Source organism: Heliangelus exortis, chromosome 6, assembly GCF_036169615.1.
Source record: "Heliangelus exortis chromosome 6, bHelExo1.hap1, whole genome shotgun sequence".
In the NCBI taxonomy this organism is placed as follows: domain Eukaryota; kingdom Metazoa; phylum Chordata; class Aves; order Apodiformes; family Trochilidae; genus Heliangelus; species Heliangelus exortis.
The window spans coordinates 8,242,529-8,263,206 of record NC_092427.1 but is presented as its reverse complement, the minus strand read 5'-3'; the positions used below and the strand labels follow the sequence as shown (position 1 = coordinate 8,263,206).

At 37.9% G+C, this 20,678-nt stretch overlaps 1 protein-coding gene across 3 annotated transcripts in view; it reads right to left on the bottom strand.

Annotated features, from left to right (window-relative positions):
* Window positions 1–20,678, bottom strand: part of DPP10 (dipeptidyl peptidase like 10) — a 448,704-nt gene that overhangs the window by 41,495 nt on the left and 386,531 nt on the right. For all 3 annotated transcript variants that reach the window (XM_071746523.1, XM_071746524.1, XM_071746525.1), the window contains exons 8-10: window positions 10,583–10,703; window positions 7,664–7,818; window positions 4,583–4,680 (exon numbers count right to left, since the gene is read on the bottom strand). In XM_071746523.1, coding sequence (XP_071602624.1) covers window positions 4,583–4,680; window positions 7,664–7,818; window positions 10,583–10,703 — 374 coding nt within the window. The remainder of the gene's footprint in view (window positions 1–4,582; window positions 4,681–7,663; window positions 7,819–10,582; window positions 10,704–20,678) is intronic.

Below are 20,678 nucleotides of genomic sequence, written 5' to 3'. Positions count from 1 at the left end.
ATAATTAAATTTGAACATTAGACACTTAGCTTTGAAATAGATTAACATTACAGGAAAATAAGTCAGTATAAAACTTAAAAATAAGGAACTGTTTCAGAAAGAGTCAGACTTGGCAACTTACTCTTCACTACAATAAAGCAATGCACACTAAGTTGAGCAAATGAGCTGATTATGAAAAAGATCTGCTTATAATAATAGCTGGAAGACATTTAAAATTTATGGCAATGATGATTTTAATAGATTTGGATTTGGGTAACAAGTACAACAAGGTTTGGGTAAAAAAAAATAAATAATCCAACTATTACGCTCTACCAGTTTGCTGGTAAGTTGTTATCCAAGAAGGTAAACAATAGAAACTTGCGCCAGGCAAAATGTCCTAGAATATTCACTATATTCTTAAATTATTTCTGTGCTTGCCTATTGAAAAGCATATAAAACTTTACAGATAGTAATAGAAAATGTCATTCTCAGAAACATACATGGGAAACAGCAAAAATTGAAACCTGTGAGGTAGCTAAGATAACTACAGTTGGTTACTATTTTGGTATTCTAGGCACGACTTTATCCATGCATATTTTAATGAATGTACTGCAGTTTTCTGCTGAGACTAAACCACAGGTATTTGGCTGGAAGGAGCTTTGCCAGCTCCCCTTCCCATAAGCACTGGTGGCCACCATCTCTGTCAGGCTAAGAAGCTGTGCTTTCCACCTTCGTGCCACCGTGGATCCTGACCATGATCTTGGTAGCCTACTGACAGGATCTCATCATCCTCCTGGAATTCCCAAATTAGTGTGGGTGATGCTCTGCCTTAATGGGTGATGAACAGAGTAACTTCCCTAAGTCTGCTGGCCACACTGCTCCTACAGTGGTCCACCCTTGGTGTCAGTAAGCACATGCTCTTGGCTCCTGTTCTGCACAATACCTCAGCAGGACAGGATTGTCTGGGAAGAGTGCAGAGCCAATGCAGCTTCCTCACCAGGGCTGAGAATGGGGAAAGCAAGCAGTGGATGATCCCCACATTGATAACAGGAGCCAACTCACAGTTCTAGCCAAAAAATCTTTTCATCATGTATGGAAGCACAGCTCTACTCTAATGACTGCAACTTCTCCCAAGTGGGAGTTCACTTTGTCTTACTATTTTCAACTTTGGAAATAATTTTTTTCTGCCTGACAGGTCTAAATTCAAGTATAGGTTTGAAAAAAGTCACCCTACATAATTTCTTAATATTATATTAAAATATTATCTCTAAATCTCCCCAGTTAAAAGGATTCTGTAGCTGTCCTTAATTACAGTGGTTTGAAATGACCACTGGCACACCATGCTGCTTTTTCCAGATTTGCAGCAGGAGGCAAGCATTAGCTTTCCAAGAGGAACTTCAGGAGCTAGCAGTGTATTAATGCACATGTATTTCATCATACACTTATACTGGCCTTCTAGGACTAATGAGAAATAAAGCCCTATAGTACAAAATCATGTTTACCACCGAAGAAAACATAATGTAAGTGTATACATAGAATAGAAACACCAAGGGGGAAACAGTAATTGTATAGAATACAACCACAAGTTACAAGGAAGACTTCCAGTCTTTTTGTGGCATTAACTGCACAGTAGTTGGTAAATTTTTCCAGGGAATAAAAAATCAGGAGTAAATTTGTAAAAGTTATTTCTCTCTTGTATCAGAATAACCTGAACAACACTTGGCAAGTATTACCAAGTAAAGTCACTGCAAGCAGTAAGTGAAGGCAGAACATTGAATTTGCTCAGGTTTTTACCAGGTTTCCAGATGCCCTTAACAATCAAAGAGGTTTCTGTCTTCAGGTGTCCTGCACTGCACACAGTCTGGGGAGAGCTGAGAACATGAATATTACATTTTATGGTTATAAATAACAGAAACCTCATTCCCTACCTATTTGTGTGGCTTCTCTGCCTAGGAGTGAATCTCTCCCATAGGAGCAGTTGGTTATGACTTGTACAATACATATCACCAGAATTTCTGCCTTGAAAGATCCATAAAACTATGTATGAGAGTCTCCCATTCCATTTAATTCTGAAAGACTCCATAATGAATTGATTAGAAAAGAACTGAGAACTACTTTATTAAAAAAACTAGTGCTTTTTTTAAAAACCTCCCAACATTACAAACTCCAAAGTTTTCCACTCCAGAAGGTGGAAATGCTCACTCTCCATACCTGTGTATATACCGATCTATGGATATGGCTGACTGCCATGCAAATCCAGGCTCAGAATGCAAGATGTACAGTTTACTTGGCAGACAACTATATTATCATTCCACGACATGTATTCCATGTCCATTTTATAGAATGGACATTATATCTTAATAACTACAATTAAGATGGAACCAATTTTTTTTTCAGGTTTAAATAGTTTTACTTTGTTTTCTGATACAGCAGCAAAACAAAACTTAAACCATGAATGAATAATATTTAAACAGCAACAGTATTTTTATTAAGTACTAAAAAATCTGGCAAAGATGCCCCTTAAGTTTCACAAATAAATTCCACAAATTAAGCTATTGTTAGCCTCCAGATTAAACAAAAGGGTTTAAGATACTAATATTCACTGTTTTGATTCTACTTCTATTTTCACTCTTCTGGGGAGGATGACTGAATGTGAAAAATCAAGACAGTATCTGAACAACATTTTCAAGATGTTTTTTTTTCTTGGAGATTTACAACATTGCTTTCTCATTTCCTTTCTGTATGCTTTCTGACATTTAAAGGACAATTTTAATGCTCTTTAAGTGAGTTAAGATGCTAATCTTGATGGAAAGGAATATCAGATCATACACCTGCTTAAAATAATGAAGGTTTAGCAAGCAGTAGGAGATTTTAAGTTTTTCAGTAGTGGTCCATCAACACAGAATACTTCAAAATGCACAACTCATTTGAAATAATTCCTTTCACTCGCACAATCAGTGAGCATTCCAGCTGACATAAATAATTGCAAGGCATCATTTAGTATTAAATTATTCCTGCACTAAATTACAGTACCTCAATTTGTGTAGAAGAGAGCTATGCCAACTTAAAATTGGTAGCACTGGTTGTGAATCGGGGCCCACTGTTAAAATCCTGATAATTTTTGGAATGGTTACCATGTAATCCTTAGAGTTTTTTAGGAACTGCAAAAACTATATATAAGGAACTACAGCAACTAGATACAGAGGCCTTGGTTTTAGCTAAAGGTAGCTTTATGGTTGCCAATCTTTTCATGACTTTTCCACCTGAAAACATCCTGAGTGAAGAGAATCATAGAATAATTTAGGTTGGAAGGGACCTCTAAAGACCATCTAGTCCAACCTCTTCAACAATCAGGGACACCCTCAACTAGATCAGGTTGCTCAGAGCCTCAATGAGCCTCAGGCTGACTATCTCCAGGGATGAGGCCGCCAATAACCCCCTTTGCAACCACTTCCCACTTTTCCGCTACCCTCCTGGTAAGGAATTTTTTCCTAACATCCAATCTAAATTTACTCTTTCTAATTTAAAACCACTGCCTCTCATCCTATCGTGCCAAGCCCTTGCAAACATTCCATCTCCACTCTTCCTGTAGGTTCCTTCAGATACTGGGAGGCTGGTATTAGTTTTCCCTGGAGCCTTCTCTTCTCCAGGCTGAAAAGAGGAAGTGGCACTTTGCTGGCCCTTAGATTGCAGCCAGATCTGGAATGGGATAACTTTTTTATTGTTATTATTATCTATGTTATATAATAATACAGGGTTAAACACTGAAACCTCAAGAGGACTTTAATCAGGATTACTGCAATTCTACAAACTGGAGTACCCATATGGGATGGGATGTAAATATTCTTGCCCTCACACATAAGCTTCAAGGCACCTCAAAACGAGGACAGGTAATGAAGATCTAAGCTTCAGGTAGTCACTTTATCAAGAGAGTAATTTCTTCAGCCCCGAACTCAAAGGGACTGTGAAATTAGCTCAGCAGTTCTGAAGTAGCTGAAAACCACAGCACAGCCCTTCTCAGCCTATGATCTGGTGGCATCACATCTCACCTTCCATCACCTCACAGCCTGTCAGCTTCCTCACCTCATCACCTGTCAGCTGTGATGAGAAATGAAACTTCATGTAACCTGCTGGATTTGAAAAAAGTTCAGAATATTTCTCTTGAAATGAACACTTTTATTACCTGTTCTGTGCATTTGTAGAACACTTCTATGGTCTGCAATCTCATTTCAGAAACTGAAATCAACAAGTTGGCTCACAGAAAAGAAAAGGCTGGGAGTGAATGCTGTAACAACCTCAGAACCAGGGAGAACTTCAGGTCCTTTAAACAGAGTTCAGGATTCTTTATTTCATACATTTCAAGAAAACGGGAGCTTTAAGGATGTTAGACATCAGAAAGTCCCAGATTCTTGTGATTTTTAAGATAAGCATGAATCCAATGAAGTTATGTTTTATTTTATCATCATTATGTTAAGCCATGGGAACAGAGATCAGATGCATTTCAGCCAAAGCTAAGTGTTGTGCTGATGTAAAAGGCAACAATTAGCCTGAGGGACAGCAATCATAAATTAAACATGAGTTTTAAACCAATGAAATTATATACCTTGATTTAAAGTTGTCGGGTGGCATCAGTTCCAGTGTATGTGCTGGTCCATACAGATTAACTACAAACAGCTTTATTGTTGGGTTTGTTTGACCTGCCTTTGAAAAAAAAAAAGAAAATAGGAGCTTTGGAGGCACTGAGTCAGTGGCAGCTAAATAGAAAAACTCAATAACATCATTCAATATCTTTGTGTTAGTGAGAAACTACTAACATTTTAAAATATTACTTTAAATAAATAATTTCACAGGCATATGAATTACACTGCTACATTACAAAGTATTAATAGAGGAATTCTCTCACTGCCATTTGCCAGTGACAGACCTTCCAGTGCAGAGCAAGTGGCAAAGTGGTTTTGCCCAGTTCAGGGAAGTCAGATCCCAAAAGACTTCTGGTTCCTCAAACAATAGTCAAACCCAGCTTTCCAAACACTATTGTCCCTTTTTCCAAAAAGTTGCCCTATATCTCAGCTAACATTCCTCCTCTTTCTTTACCTTTTCCCCCCTATCTTCCTTCACTGCCTTGCTGCAATGGAAACGTCTATTTGGGTCTTGTTCAGGACTCAGCTGCTTTGACAGGCCAGCTCTAAGAGAAAAAAAGGGCTTCCTGTTACTCCAGGGTAAAAAAAAAGGCTGTTTGATATATATCCACTGGGAAGAGTGTGATAAGTCCTGAGGATCTATGGGGAGGTGGGATGCATCCTTCTCCTGGTAACATGACTTGTTGCTAAGGGATTTTCCTGAGATGAAGAGAAAGGACTGGAAATAAAAGACAACACTTCACAGAGCTGCAAGGGGATGCTACTGGCCATATGGTGTTCAAACTGGTTTTGATGCAAATCTCAAGAGTCACACAATACTGTGTTGCATCCTTGGGATATGAAAAGCGTGTCTTTCAGTGGGGCTAAATTCTGTTTAATATTAGAAAGACAGAATCACTGATTCTACACATGTAATCATAATAAGTGGTATATCCAGCTCTTGACAGGCATATTTAGAACTGCAAAGTATCTTGGCTGAAAATACACTCACAAATTACCTTTAGAAATTGGATTTATCGCAAAATCTAGATAGTTTGAATGCTGCATCCACTAATTTCGGAGTGATATGGGGGACAAGAAAGCAATATTTATGTATTTCTAGTGCTAAAAAAAAGTTTTGAAAATTAATTAAGTCTCCTGGAATTAATTTTTTTTTATACAAAGTTTTATATTTTATTCTGAAAATATGTGGTCTTTCAAAGGCTGTTCTTTGCACAAGCATAGCTGACACAAGTGCAAAACTGGAAGGAAACAACTGAAAAATCAAGTCCTTAGGACACAACCATAACCTCCTCACAGTGCTCAGTGGTCTCCAAGCACTCTCACTGGGAAGGCTGCCATGAGGAATTACTCCCAGCATGACCAGAAGACACTCTAAAGCAGGACATCCCAGCAGGCACAACCAAATCTGTGCCAGCCCCTGAGGATGGGGCACAGAAGGCCAGCATCACCCCACGACTGCCCCCCAAGTCCTGCTCCTGAGGGGCAGAGGATCTGGGCATGGCACTGAGCAGTGCTGCCAGCCTCAGCTCTCTCTGTTCTGGGACATGCTGCATAAATTTTGTATAAAACCTGAAGCATTTCCACAGTAGTGTGAGAACACTTTACATTTTGTTAAATACATTGAGAACAAAGAAGGATTTCAGTGTAAACTTCCTTTTTCAGGTTGGCTTTTTTTTTTTTTTTTTTGAGGAAAAAAACATGCATATTCCAGTACTCACAAACACATGTAGGTTTCATTTTATTTTTTAATCATAGATATAATTTTCTTGAATTATTTAATTTTGTAATAATGACCTACCCTTTTTGTTTTTTCCCTTCCACCTCTGTTGCTGTACCACAAGCTTCTCTACCAATTAATGATGTTTAACAGGTAGCTAAACTGGCATTAAATGGAAACATTAAACAAAGATAATGTTTTTTCATTAATGAGATTACTGAAGTAGCATTGGATATCACTTTAATGATGAGCTGCTAATGAAATGGAATTACTAATTTTCTGTTTATAAAACTGGCTTTTAAAAATATTTCTTAGCTCTCTGTGCTCCATTACTTAAGGCCTTTTGCCAATGCAAGCATGTAAACTACCTCTGGAAACACCATAACTTCCTTATTTTAGAGTATTACTTCATAGCACAAACACATTATATTCATATCATGTACATTATTGTTTCATAGTACCTGGTACAGCATAACTTTCCACCTATCAAGAACAAAGGGTCATCACCAAAACATTGTAGGAGCAATAGCATAACAGTAATGTTTTTTTAAAGCCCTCAATGAACTTCCCTTCAAATGTCAAAGGACTACCCCATATGTGGACCTAAAAATCCCATCAGGAAAGAACTCAGACACTTTGAAATTGAATGCAAGGGATGGATAGGCACCAGAATGTCAGCACAGAATGATGGCTGGAGAGGCACCTAATCAGGAAACCCCCAGAAAATGAGGAGCGACCCCAGCCATTACCCCTGCCTGGGCTGTCCTTTCACTTTCCAACTTGAATCTAAAAACCCTTCCCTAAATCCTCTGAAACTTAATGATAGCTCTCATTTTTATATTTTTTCTTTCTCATTTTGATGGCTAGGTAAAGATTTTACCGTGGCTTATGATATTCAAGGCCAGTCTGTCACACTCAATGATAACAGCATAATTTACTAAGATTTATGTAACTGCAGCAGAACATGCCCTGTTCTCTGCACACAGTGCCTATCACTCCCACACAGTTGTGACAGAATCCCTTTTTCCTCTGCAGTCCTTCAAATATATTACCCTTCTCCCAGAAGTGGTGGATTGATTTTTACCAAGCCATATATCAATGATGAAATTACTACGGATCAGTTTGTTTGCTGCTCCCTCACCTGACAGTTTCTTTCCAGCACAAGCTGTTACAGTCTACCAAAAACCCCTGTAATAAATATTTCCTAAAAAGCAATATGAAGAAAATCAGCCTCTGCCACTGTCTAGAAACACTCCTTCATATGGTTCAATACAATCACTGAGCAAGGAACAGGAGGTGGGGGCTACAGTCACACTCATCTTACCTTAGGGTATGGATAATGTTTTCCTTTTGGATAAAGACCTCCAGTAAACCTGGGAATAACCATGTTTGGCACCAGAGAGTCATTTATGGTGAGGAAGGCCAGTCTCTCACCATCTGGAGACCACCAGTGGGCAACATGAGAATGAAGGAGTTCTTCTGCAAAAAAAACCAGATCTTCTTAAGGTCCATAAAAATAACTCTCACATAGTTCCCAGCTCATTCAGTTGGCACTGATTTGTTCTTTCCGTGTCTGCTTAAAATGTGTCTGTTGTCATTTCAGTAATTACACATTATCCTGCATCAAATGTTTGAATAACAAGGCATATCAAAAGACCAAACTTTAACAGTTTTCCTCAAATGAATACTTTCATCGACGTCAATAAATCATCTAAACATGAAAGATGATTGTAACTGCCATATGTTTAGTTCTATTTCATTCCATTAGATGTGTTTAATTAATTTTTGAATTATTTGAACTGTTTTAATCCACAGTTTTTTTAGGACTGTCTGTTTTTTTTTCTTTCAATATACAACTTCTATATGCCTAAATGCTCTGAGCTGTGGTACCCATTTAAATACAGATCCTCATACAGTGATATTTATGTACTCATTACTGGAGTGCTTTTTTTTGGCTTTCTTGTCTCAGTCAGCTTTAATTCTTAGAAAGTACAGGTTTTCCCCAATGGAACTTTTTGAAAATCCTAACAAAACTTTTATTTTTTATTCAAACATTATTTGATTTCCAAATGAAAGTTATTCTCAAAAATGTCACATAATGTTTTCTTATGTTTATTGTCATTATCTTTCACACTAGAAAGAAATCCTGGAATACCAGTAAAGCAGCTCCTGACCAATTCCAAATTTACCTTGTACACGTTTTCTGTCTTCCATTTGTGAAGAGGTTTAGATTTTTTCATTACATATTTGATATGTTAAATTCTTTAGTGAGCATTTTGTATTTAAATTTGAAGAATTTGGTTAGAAAACTAACTGAGAACAGCATACTAATGGGGAAAAAAGGCCTAACTGCATACCTGATTACACAGCCTACCTGCAAAACTAATAAAATTTTCAGTGGAGACTATCCAAGATGCTAATCAGATTCTCAAAGTTTTGAAGCAGCTTAATGGGTTGAATTGTCTACAGTTAGGTTCAATGAAGTTGGGACCTATATTTAAAGTCATATATTCTGGGTCATGCTTCTCCCCCTGGCTGGATAACTAAAATCTTTTACACAGCAGAACAGCAGAGAATGAATGGTGAATATCAGATGGAAAAAAAATAAAATCACAATTGTGTTTGCTTTAAAATATTGCTGTTTGTATTAGAACAAGGTTATTCACACAAAGAAAAGCTATTCCCAAATGCTTGTGTAAGGTAAAAAGCTAATAACAATCTCATAGAAATGAAGGAAAACGAATGAGGAGGTCAAAAGGGGGAACAGTTCTCAATTCCACTGAAAACCTTGTAACTTCATTTGGACATTATGCAGCCTGCTCAGCTTCTGATGCTGTTAAGAACACTACTGAATAGTGGAGGACTGCTACAAATTAAACAATAGTTAATGGGAGAGAAGCAGTGTATTCATTTATGACAACAGGCACTGCCTGTTGTCCTCCAACATCTACAGACAGAATTCCCTTTTACCTTGATTTTAATTATGAATATTGTGGAGAAGAGACCTCTGTCTGCAACCCTGGGAACAGAGATGTTCTCTGTAAATCGTGAGCCTCAACCTCTTTCAGATACACAGAGAAGCTGAAATATAAAGCTGTATACTTCAAGTAACTGAGTACTGAACATTGAACTATTAATCTATAAAACTAATGCGTCCCATAGAAAAATTAACTTAAATGTGTATTAATTCTAAGCTCTTGTGTCGAGCTGGATAATCTAGCCCCATTTTCTTAATGAGTATTATGTTAAAAGCATTTTGGGTGCAAAGAGAAACATCCGGGTCACTATGCAGAAGACATCTTCAGAAGCCAGAGGATATCCCAGACTAAGCTGTCCTCTGCTCCCATTTGGCATTGCTTTCTAGCAACAGCAAATTCTCCTGGAGTCTGTCCCAGGCTCATCTGAGCAAAAGTAGCAGCTATTGTTGAGCTAACAGTATGACACTTTTAGATCTTGTCAAAGCATTCAAATGGGATTCAAGAGGGTTTTTAAAGTCAAGTACGACACTGCCTGGCTTGAGGGGCTGAGTCTCTTGTGAGTCATGTAAAACACAGGGCTCCAACCTCTTCTGAGGCTGAAGGAGAGACACGTAAAAAAACATGAGGCACCAGACAGTATCACCTTTCACTTTTATCACCTTTACCACCTTTCACTATTCATCCAGCAGGTAAAAAACCAAAAAAAACCAACAAAAAAACCTTAGCCAATTCTGCTTCTGTGCTATGAATCTTCTGTGCTTTTTTCTGTTAGGATGTTTTAACTGTAAACAGACTGGCACTGTTGTTCACACAAGATAGAAACTGAGTCCTTTCCCTTCTCACTCACATTGTAAACCCAGAGTAGTTTCAAAGATATGAATGGAGTTCTTCTGGATAAGCAAAAAATACAGGCTGCTCAGTTCTATCTGAATAGCTCTATGAAGTGCCAGCCCCATTGATGCTGGCAGTAAAATCAGACATCAGGATTTCACTACTATGGCATTTTTTACTTACTACCTAGCGTTTGTAACACATTTGATACATTCCTGTTGAAAAAAAATTCCTCATTCTCAGAAAATATTGTTATATTCAAAACAGCAATAAATACCAAGTATGAAGAGATACAAAGGCAATCTTGCAAGAAAATGAGAAAGGAAAGAACCAAAATAACCTTAGCATTTTCTGAAATGAATAGATTTGTGCTGTTGGGTCTCTACAAAAATCTCTCATCTGCTTTAATAAATAGATATATTCATTCAGCTTACCTTCATATAACCAGTCTGCAATTCCATTAAAAATAATTCCTTCTTTTCCTGAAGATGTCAGGCGCAATGAGCTACTCCTTACATCAGGCTGATAGTAGATGTTATTTTCAAAAATATAAATCTGGAGAAGGTAAGAGAGATGGAGAAAAAGAATAACATTTTGGTAGATATAAATGAGAGTTCAGCAATAAACAGATTCCTCAGGTTCAGAACAGTCTAAAGAATAACTCAGCATGAGTTTTTACCAACACTTTATTCATATATCCTTTTATGATCAATATGGAAAAAGTAAGCAAACTTTTAATACTTATGCCAAGCCAAATTCTCCCTTTGAAATTGTCTTTGCAGTTGAAGTGTTTCTATTCACTTCAAGAAATATCATTACATTCCTCAGGAGACAAATTTTGAACAATTGATTAGAAAAAGAAATTTTCCATTGATTCAATTTTATCTAATAATATAATCTGTCCTTCTAGCTGTGAAATTAGACACACTTCTGCAAATACATAGAGCACAGTACATACATCATAAATGTAAGTTACAGATGTGTATCATGGTGTCAAAACATACTGGAAAAGCAAAACTAAGAGCAGGCTGCCTTTAACTTTTCTCAGCTTGTCATCACTATTTCTGACTCTGACACATGAACATTTTACCTCAAGTGTGCTACATAAATGCCCTCTATTTTCAAGTTTAGACTCCTTCTCCTTTTCCTGTGAGGAACAGACTAGGCAGACAGTTCTTTCCTCCTCCTTTGCCACTTCTCAGCCTTGTCTGCTTTTCTTTCCCTGCTCCCTTTGCTGCAAAGGATTTTAAGTTCAATTTTAAGTTCACTCATTTTGCAAGACTGAGCTCCAGCCTCCAAGACAAAATGCAGTAAAAGTAAAATAAAGGCCCAAAAACACCAAACAAAAAAAGAAAGGAAAAAAAGATAAAAGACTTTGGAGTACTACAGGGATGGAAAAAAGAGCAGAAGACAATTTCAGTGATGATGAAACATCCCCACAATCCTCTTAGTCTCCTCTGTCATCAAATGTTTCCCTTCTCTCCTCATCACACATGTTCTTTAAACTTTGAAAGCTACCCCAAAGAACAGTTTTTTCTTTAACATAGGGAATGGGAACATTTTTAAGTTCATGAAAAACTTCAAAGCCACCCAGCAGCTCTCTCCCTAGCAAACCTTGAGCTTCTTGCTTACTTGAATTTAACATTAAAAATGATGAATTTATGTTTCTTTGTAAAACACTTATGAATCACAGCTGTTCATGTTCCTCCACATAGCTAAACATGTAAATGCACATTGATGATTTAGGGATGGGGCACTGGCAAGTATCACTCTGCACTGCCTGCAGCATTTTGAAATATCAATATCCCCATTATTGAGGTTGCAAAATTATCTTAGAGAGTTGCACCATTTTGGTTAGTTATTTAATCTCATCTGTAATTTTGGACACTTCTTGTATTTCAGGATGTGCCATTTTCCACCTGAAGCCCACAAACAGCTGTTTGTACCCAGAGGAATAGCTTCATGCTCCCTCCCTACAGCCTGGTGGTGAGGACTGCATTCCCCTCCATTCCTGAAAGTGTAAAAGGGCTCATCTGTAATTATTTATCTCATTCCCCTCTTGGAAATAAGGACTTGGGAGTTACAGTGTTTATTTCTGCATGGAAACAGGCAGCAGAGTACTGATAGAAGTGACACTAACATGCATTCCCAAGCTTTGTTTCAAAACCACAAAGACTAGATGGAAAATTTTATTTTTATGTGGCAGTGGCTGCTGTTGTAGTTGAAGTACAGCAATAAATAGAAGCTGAATTTATGAGCAACAATGTGGTCTTTAAAACTGAGTGAGAGGGTGGCTGGGAGAGACCTGACTCCTACTTTTCCTACAAAGGAGATAAGCTCTGAAACACTGCAAGGCAGATAGCAAATCATGACACTAGAATTAAGAAGGGTAAGAATTACTGATTAAAACTAAATTATATAGGAGCAAAATCTTGCAAATACATGTGTCTAAAATCCCGACTTCACTAAGTAAAACTAAACATGTGCTCAAAGGTTTCCTGGGTGGGGACTTCACATACTTTGTCACTTTATTGTGTTTTGGGAAATGTCACATAAATCACATTTCCCTTGCTAGTCCATCTTCAGTCAGGTATCTGGGAGCAATTAAAAGTAAAAGGGCTTTTCTTAGTGTACACTTATATCTAATTACTACATCATGAGTACTAAATGTTGACTGCAACTACTGAATTTTCCAAAGTTGCTAAAAAAGAGGAGTTACCAACTGTGTATCAGAAGGTATTCTCATGAATACATCAGTGGCTTTGTGCCCAAAATGCTCTCACAGCTTTCAGGCATGAAGATAAGGAAATAAATTGAAAAAGGCACAAAAGTGGAACCAGGCTATGGTATCTTACATGAAAATTATTATTATGTCTTTTTTTTTTTTTTTTTTTTTTTTTAACTTTTTCTCTTCACCACCTATTTCCCAAGTATTTTAAAAGTATTTAAAATTATTTTATATCTAAGAACCTTAGCTAATAATGCTAAATGGGGATGAATAATCACATCAAGCCTTAAACCAAGTGAAGAAAAAAAGCATTATAAAAAAAACCTACTTTACTAAGTATTTTCCAGGTAATGAAAAACATCAGCAAGAATATTTTGGATTAGTGAGAGATTAATTCTTGATAATGATTACATTTATTTCAAATTACTGTGAAGAATTGGAGGCTTTGCCTGCTCTAATGTTCTACCTACAGCACTAATCCTTCTCCTTCCACATCTGTCAGCCTCCAAACTGTTTTCTCCTAAACCTTCGTCTAAATTATTTTTTTTTTCCAAAACCCTTACTTATTGTTTGCAACATGTTTCATGATTACATGATTTTATTTCATGCTTAAGCAGAGCACCCAGTCAGAGCAGTCAGTTCCAGATGGCAGACAGCTGTGACAACATAGAGACATCTAATCCCACAGCTGAACAGCAATGCCAGTGCCAAGAGCTGGAGAAGCCCCCTGCATGTCTTTAATCATTTCAAACACTACAGGCAGAGAAAAGCCACTAAATTACAGAAAACTACTCCATGGTTTCTGTCTAGGTGCTCCTCTGAAGTCTTCTGCATGGGCACAGCCACACTGATTCCTCCTCTGCCTGGAGGGTAAAGCATCAGCAGCACTTGGAGCTTTTTCCTCCCAGCTGGGCAGCAGCAGCAGTCACCCTGTGGTCACCTCCCCTGCACACAAAGCAGAGAGTGTGTGGTGAAGGGCTCTGAGCTCTCTGCCAAAACAGGGGCAGCTCCTCATGAGACCACAAAACGGAAGATGTTGGAAGGGATTTCTGAAGATCATCTAGTCCAACCCTCCTGCTAGAGAGCAAGATCACCTAGACCAGATCACACAGGAACATGTCCAGGTGTATTTTTAATGTCTCCAGAAATTAAGACCCCCACCACCTCTCTGGGCAGCCTGTTCCATTGCTCTGTTACCCTCAAAGTTACCCTCTGTTACCTCCCGTGTTCCAGTTTGTAAAAACTGCCCCTTGTCCTGTCACTGGAAACCACTGAGAAGAGTCTGGTCCCATTCTCCTGACACCTACCCCTTAGACTTTTATAAGCACTGATAAGATACCCCATCAGTCTCTTCTCCAGGCTCAGCAGACCCAGGTCCCTCAGCCTTTCCTTGCATGGTACATGCTCCAGTCCCCCTCATCTTAGTGGCTCTGTCTTGGACTCTCCAGTAGCTCCTCTATCAGAGGCTGCCAGCAGCTGTTTAGCCCCAGCATTTGTCAGTCACTAGAAAATACTTGCACATGTCCTAGAAATTCATCCAGCCAAAGTTCAGACTTGTACTTATATCCAAAAGTCCAGTTTTCTTCAGGTGGAGGAAAAACAGAGCTGCACCTCTTGCTGCCCAAACCCATCTCCTTCCCTGGATCCAGCCACCAGTCTCATTTGCAGAGAAAAGCTCTCAAACTGAGAGGCAAATTTCTCCAAAACCTGACATTAAGAAAGTAGACTCAACAATCCAGATTAGTCCTTTCTCTAATTTATGCATGGACAAACCTATTTTTATAGGAATCTGAACAGGTTACCATGTAACCAATTCTTAAAAGAGATTAAACAAACACTATAAACCTAAATAAACACACCTATACAAGACTGTGTGACAGCACAGTGGTACAAAGTGGGCAGACATACCTACAGCTTGAGCAAAGCATGACATGAGTGATGCTGCCTCTAGATTAAAGATATTTCCCTCTCAATAATACAAAACAGCAGAGGATTGTATTGACATTATACCTACACAGGCTTGGATAAGTGTAATGCACCCATGCAAGCAGAGGTATAATGTATCTATACTCTGTACCACAGCCAGGTCCCTAACAGGTAACAAATAGAGCAGATCAAATGAGTTAGCACAGTCTTTAAAATTGTTTTGATATTTACCACAGGGAAAAAATGGATACCTATCCCATAATGGACAATTTATCAGGAACTTACTTTCCTACCTTAATGAAACTTTCTAATTAACCCTCCAGATTTTGAGTAGGGCAGATTTGTTTAGCTTCCTGATTGATACCATCAGCACAAATACATTTTTCCATCAACAATAATAGAAATATGTAATGCAAACCACAAGTGTCAGTGGACTTTGCAGCCATGATTTACCCTTAAAAAAGTTTTAAAAGCTCCTGAAATTAACTTTTTAAGGTAAAAGAAAATACCCACAATCCAGCATCCTATCTTGAAGGAAAGAAATTCTGGAGTATGACTAATAGCATGGTTTGTCATTTACATGGATTAATCAGGACAAACACCTAGTTCAGGGAAGGTACCAATCAAACTCTAAATCTATTGAGCAAATATAACTGGAAGCAAAATGAAGGTGCAATCTGTATCAACACACCTTTGGTTAAAAAATATTTGTACAAGCAGCACTGAACTGTAGGTGAGCATTCTACCTGTGAACTGAGGAAATAATCAGATTCTTCCACAGACTGACCAAAAAATTCTATTTGACCAAAACTATTCTAACTTGGAACAATGTCAGTCTCACACTTAATACCTCAGAGAACAGGAGAATCTTCCTTACCTTTCCCATAGGGAACATGAGCTACAAAACCACTAAGAAATTTCTAATTATGCTCAGAAGGAGACCTTCAGGCACTCAGGAAATGCTGCTGCCTGCAGAACTCTGGCAGTTGCTAATGACAGTGCTAAAGATGTCAACAGAAAGCATCTTCAGGCAGCCCATCTGCAGTTATATTCCTGGGTGACCTTGGCATGGACACACTGTTCATCACTTTTCAGACCAGCACAGGTATCTTCAGAGCCCAAACTTGTATGCAACACAGCACCCAACTGTACTTTATGCTCTGTGCTCTGATGCAGAAACAAATGTCAACCTGAGCACCCACATAGATGTCTAGATAACCAGCTGACTCCATCATGGCTGATAGCTACACAACAGATCAGGCTCCTTCAGTTCCTGAGCATATGGCAAAATTCCATTCCTTCTTGTGAGACTGCCAGCTAATTAGTGGGATAATTAATTCTTCAAAAGCTTCAAGATGTTTTTCCACCTGGGCTTGCCTCTTACCATTTGTTCTGTCTCCTGTCTTACCATACATTAATCAGGTTCAAATCCAACTACCCTTAGATCAGTCACTAAAATTTCCAGTTGAAACTTGCTAACTGTTGAAGCCACCCAAAAGGAAGCAGTCTTCGAGAAATAACGAGTTAAAACATAAAATGCAAGGCACTATAAGAAAGCTTAGCATTAGGAAAATATGGAGGTAATAAATTGTCTGAGAGAACAGGACAGGTTGACAGAAAAGAACACTAAAACTATAAAATAACATAAAATTTGGCATCAGTAGCCTCAGAAGTTTTAGGATGAGCCAAGGTCACTAAGACCCTGCCAAATGCACAAGGAGACTATCCAAATTAGGAAAAAGTTATGGAAAGGACACCAGTTCAAGAGGATGAAATACAGGAACGACCCCAAAAATCCTCCCCAAATTGAAGACCAACCCTCTAACTCTGCCTCAACTCCGCCTATTATGAATATTAAAAGTAGATGTTGCAATATAATGAATATTCATAATGTATGTTGCAATTGCCTGGGAAAATTGTATAAAAGCTGAATTGTGAGATTGCTGAACTGGAGCAGTTTGCCCAGGAAAACCTGGCTGCTCCCCGGCCGTTAATAAATACCTCCTGCTTAAAGGCTACAAACTTTGTCTCTGAGCAGTTATTCTGTCCGTGCCTTGTTTGGGGCATAAAATTGGCATCACTGTGAACACAGATAATATCAGCTTTCATTAGGCAGAGGAAAGTCAAGCAAATATGTTTTAGACACTCAGGAAATTTTGTACTTTATTCCTCAGAGATCAAACCATGACTTGTCCAGTTTCAGGTACAACAGTTAACTTGCAGCTAAAACCCAGAGACAAAGATAATGTTTAGAAAAAAATGGCATTTCAATCCCTATTGCTGTTTTCACTATGCTTACAGAAAATGCAATTATCAATGAACTTTCTTTAGTTTTTAAATAATATCTGAACTGACTTTTTATTGCAGGAAGAAATTACAATCCAACCCCTGCATCCACAGGGAAACCATTTGGTTGCTGTTTCTGAATGCTTGTTGTCAACATAACAAGTTTAGTTTTCATTTAAGTGCTTAACATATTTGTTACCACATTCTGGCTCACAAATCAAACAGCTCTACTTCAGAAATTTACAACTATTTTTCACCAACTGAAAAAAATATTGCAAATCAGCCACAGCATTTGCCAATGCATTACCACTATAAATAAGTAACCTGGATTGGTGTCTTCTCTACCACAGTTCAGCAGCCTCCAAACCTCTGATAGACACATTTTTTCCAGTAGAACCACTGATTATGTTATTTGTAGTCACAGTGCAATGCCTGTTCTCTTCTTCAGTTCCAAACAGAACAAAACATTTTCTTGTCATCTGATTTCACTTACTATACCCCTAAAACTTTCAGACTTTAATTGGGATTGCCAGACCATTATTATACCCACTGCTACACAAGATGAATACCCCTTCCTGGTCTTTCCCCTAGCCAAAATCTGTCAGTTGAAGCAGCATCCCACTGAAGAACAAGGTTCTTAAGAGTATGTGGTTTGGGTGTCAATGCTACAACAGTGTAACTGCTATTTTCTTTGTTCCTCTCACAGCAAATAAAATGTTCAGTCTGGGAAGAAAACACTTTCTACCATCCAGAACTGGACACACAGTATATATATAGGGACAGTTGTATATTAGACCTACGTAGAAATGCTGTGATGGGCACCAAAACTCCTGGTCTGTATCAAAGCTCCTCTATGGCCAGGAGCAAGAGCCCTCATGCTTGTGAGCCACAGGATTCCTTCAGGTCTCTATTTGGTTGCAGAAGTGGTGGCTTTTTCTTGTGTGCTGTGAGGAACTGGTGTTCTGGTGCCATTTGTCTGGTTCCTACATAGAGCCTAAGGCCCAACACACATCTTCAACATTACTGAATAAAGAGCTGGTGTTGCCTTATTAGGTGTTGATTTTCACAGTTGTGATTGTGAAAGTGCTGTATATAAAACCACGTGGAAAATGCAGATTTCTAGGGAGTACTTTGCACATTTTGGAATAGCAGCAAGGTAAAAAGTCAGTATCTGCCATTCTTACCCAGGATATTAAGCTGTGGAAGAAGCTCCCATGGCAAAGAACTGGGTCACTCACACATGCAGAGGCAAGTAAAATGCAAGGTGGGAAACAATCACCCGAAACAGTTTCAATGTATTTCAGTGGTTTGACTGATTATTCTGCTGGTGTCTTTCTTGTAAGTTCTGCAGAGATCTCAGCCTAAGAGATTTGTATGATTTGGACAATATATAAAACACAGTAGATGGTTTATAAAGCTTGCATAAGTGTGAATTTTGGATGGCTAGAATATTCATTCATTACTTCGGCAGATACAATTATTCAGACTTTTTTCAAAGAAATTTTTTTTCACATCTTACAAATTTTCTATCTCTTTTTGACTTGCTCCAGATCCTACCCCATAATTCCATGTGTACCACAGACCACTGGATTATGCACATACTGGGCATAGCAGGTACCATCAGCTACCTAAACAAAGCATGGAAGTAGAAAAAATTTGCCCTTATATGATCTGTTTCAAAATCATCAGATATATTGTAAATGAAGCAGAAAACAAGTAATAGATAATCACAAAATTATTATAATTGCAGGCAATAATAACTATATTCACTCTTAAAGGTACCAATTTTCTGAAGATTATGATTGACCTAAACAGGAATTTTCACAGGAGAAGCTATCAACTCTTTTGATTGTATTGTAACTAAGGCAGAGAGGGAGTAACTGTGGATCAGTATGAGACATGGAGACCTCGAAGCCCACACACCCCAATGTCATATACTGTCTTTTCTGTTTTTTGTCAGGAAAAATGTTAATTTTTGTTTTGCAGTCATCAAGCTGCCAGACATAGCATGAACAACAGAAGTGAAGCACCACTTTTCTGCTGTCTAGATTAATGCCACTAGTCACAGCAATTTGTTAGCACACTTGTCTCTGAACAACTGCAAACAATCTACAAGGCCATTCTACTTAATTATTATTTAGTTAGTTTATAAATCTACTGCAAACAATAGCAAGGATGCACTCATAATGAAGCTATAAGATTAGTTACTAACGGCATGGAATAAAACAGGCCATGAACCCACACAGTACCAGCAATTCCATTATAACTCTAATGCTTAAGTCCTGAATTTCCAATACAAATATGGTAGCATTGCCCTGTTTTGTTTAGACACACATTAATTATGTTGCCTTTGCAATGATATGGGATCATGGCATTCACTAAATTCCCACCCTGCCTAATTCCACGATAACCTACTCATGAACACAAATATTGTGTAATAAACTATAGAAACAAAATCACACAATTTCTGAACTATGACCTATGCAAAAATCTACTTTATAAATATTGGTGATTGCACAGAAGATTATAGTAGGGCTGTTGACCCCTAAGCTGACAGCTTGGATCTACTGCTTCATACCTCTGAAGCTGAAGAATGATGTTGGATGGGGCACTGTGCAAAATGAAGGGGGACTGGACTGCTCAGCCCATTGGTCTTTGTTTGTGTAAATGATGTGTACAACAGACTTATCTATAAACAGTGTTTGCTCAGGAACTCATGTTCCTTGTTCCTTGCATTTAGTGATAATTCTGAATAATGAACCAGCATGGACAGAAATGTCACTCTTACATGCCTGGGTTGCTCCTACAGACTAAGAAGAAAATAGTGATCTGCCCCTACCATAACAACTTTTAAAATAATGTCTGCTATTGCAAAGGTTCATCTTATACTGATATCAAGCATTCAGTTATGCCCAGACTGATCAATCCATAACAGAAGCTAAAAATGAAAAATTTTCAACCTAGTTACTCAGGAAGAAGGACAATATTGGGATAATACCTCATACGACTGCCTGGATCCATAGACACAGTTAAGCCTGAAATATTCTGGGTTGTATGAAAATATAGTCTATAATATATTTTCAAAATATATTTTTAAATAAAAATTTTTTTAAAATAAATTATAATAAAAATATTTTTAAATAAAAGTATATATAAAAATATATTTTGGAGCTGTATGAAAATACAGTCAATAATAAAACACATTACCTCATCTTTCCCAACTCTGATTTAGCAAAAGATTCAATCAGATTGTGACCTCTCTTCCCATTGACTGTGTATTTAGTTTTCATGGGTGGATATTTCTAAAGAATTTTAGACTGCTGAAGTGTAATTTTCTTGTTTCTGCACTACATAAAGCTCTGCAATTTTTTTACACAAGAGGCTCAGCAGTCCCATTTTACAAGCCATTGGACTTGCAGTTAATATTAGCTAGCAGATAGGAGCATGGATATTGAGCCAAGCTTTGTTACACATACACATGTTGAATAACATGAGAGTCTAGATGAGGGGACATGATTTTATTTACATCACTCCCAGCAGGATGCTGCACAGAGAAGTCCTGATGCTTGCTTCTAACAAATGAGTGTCCC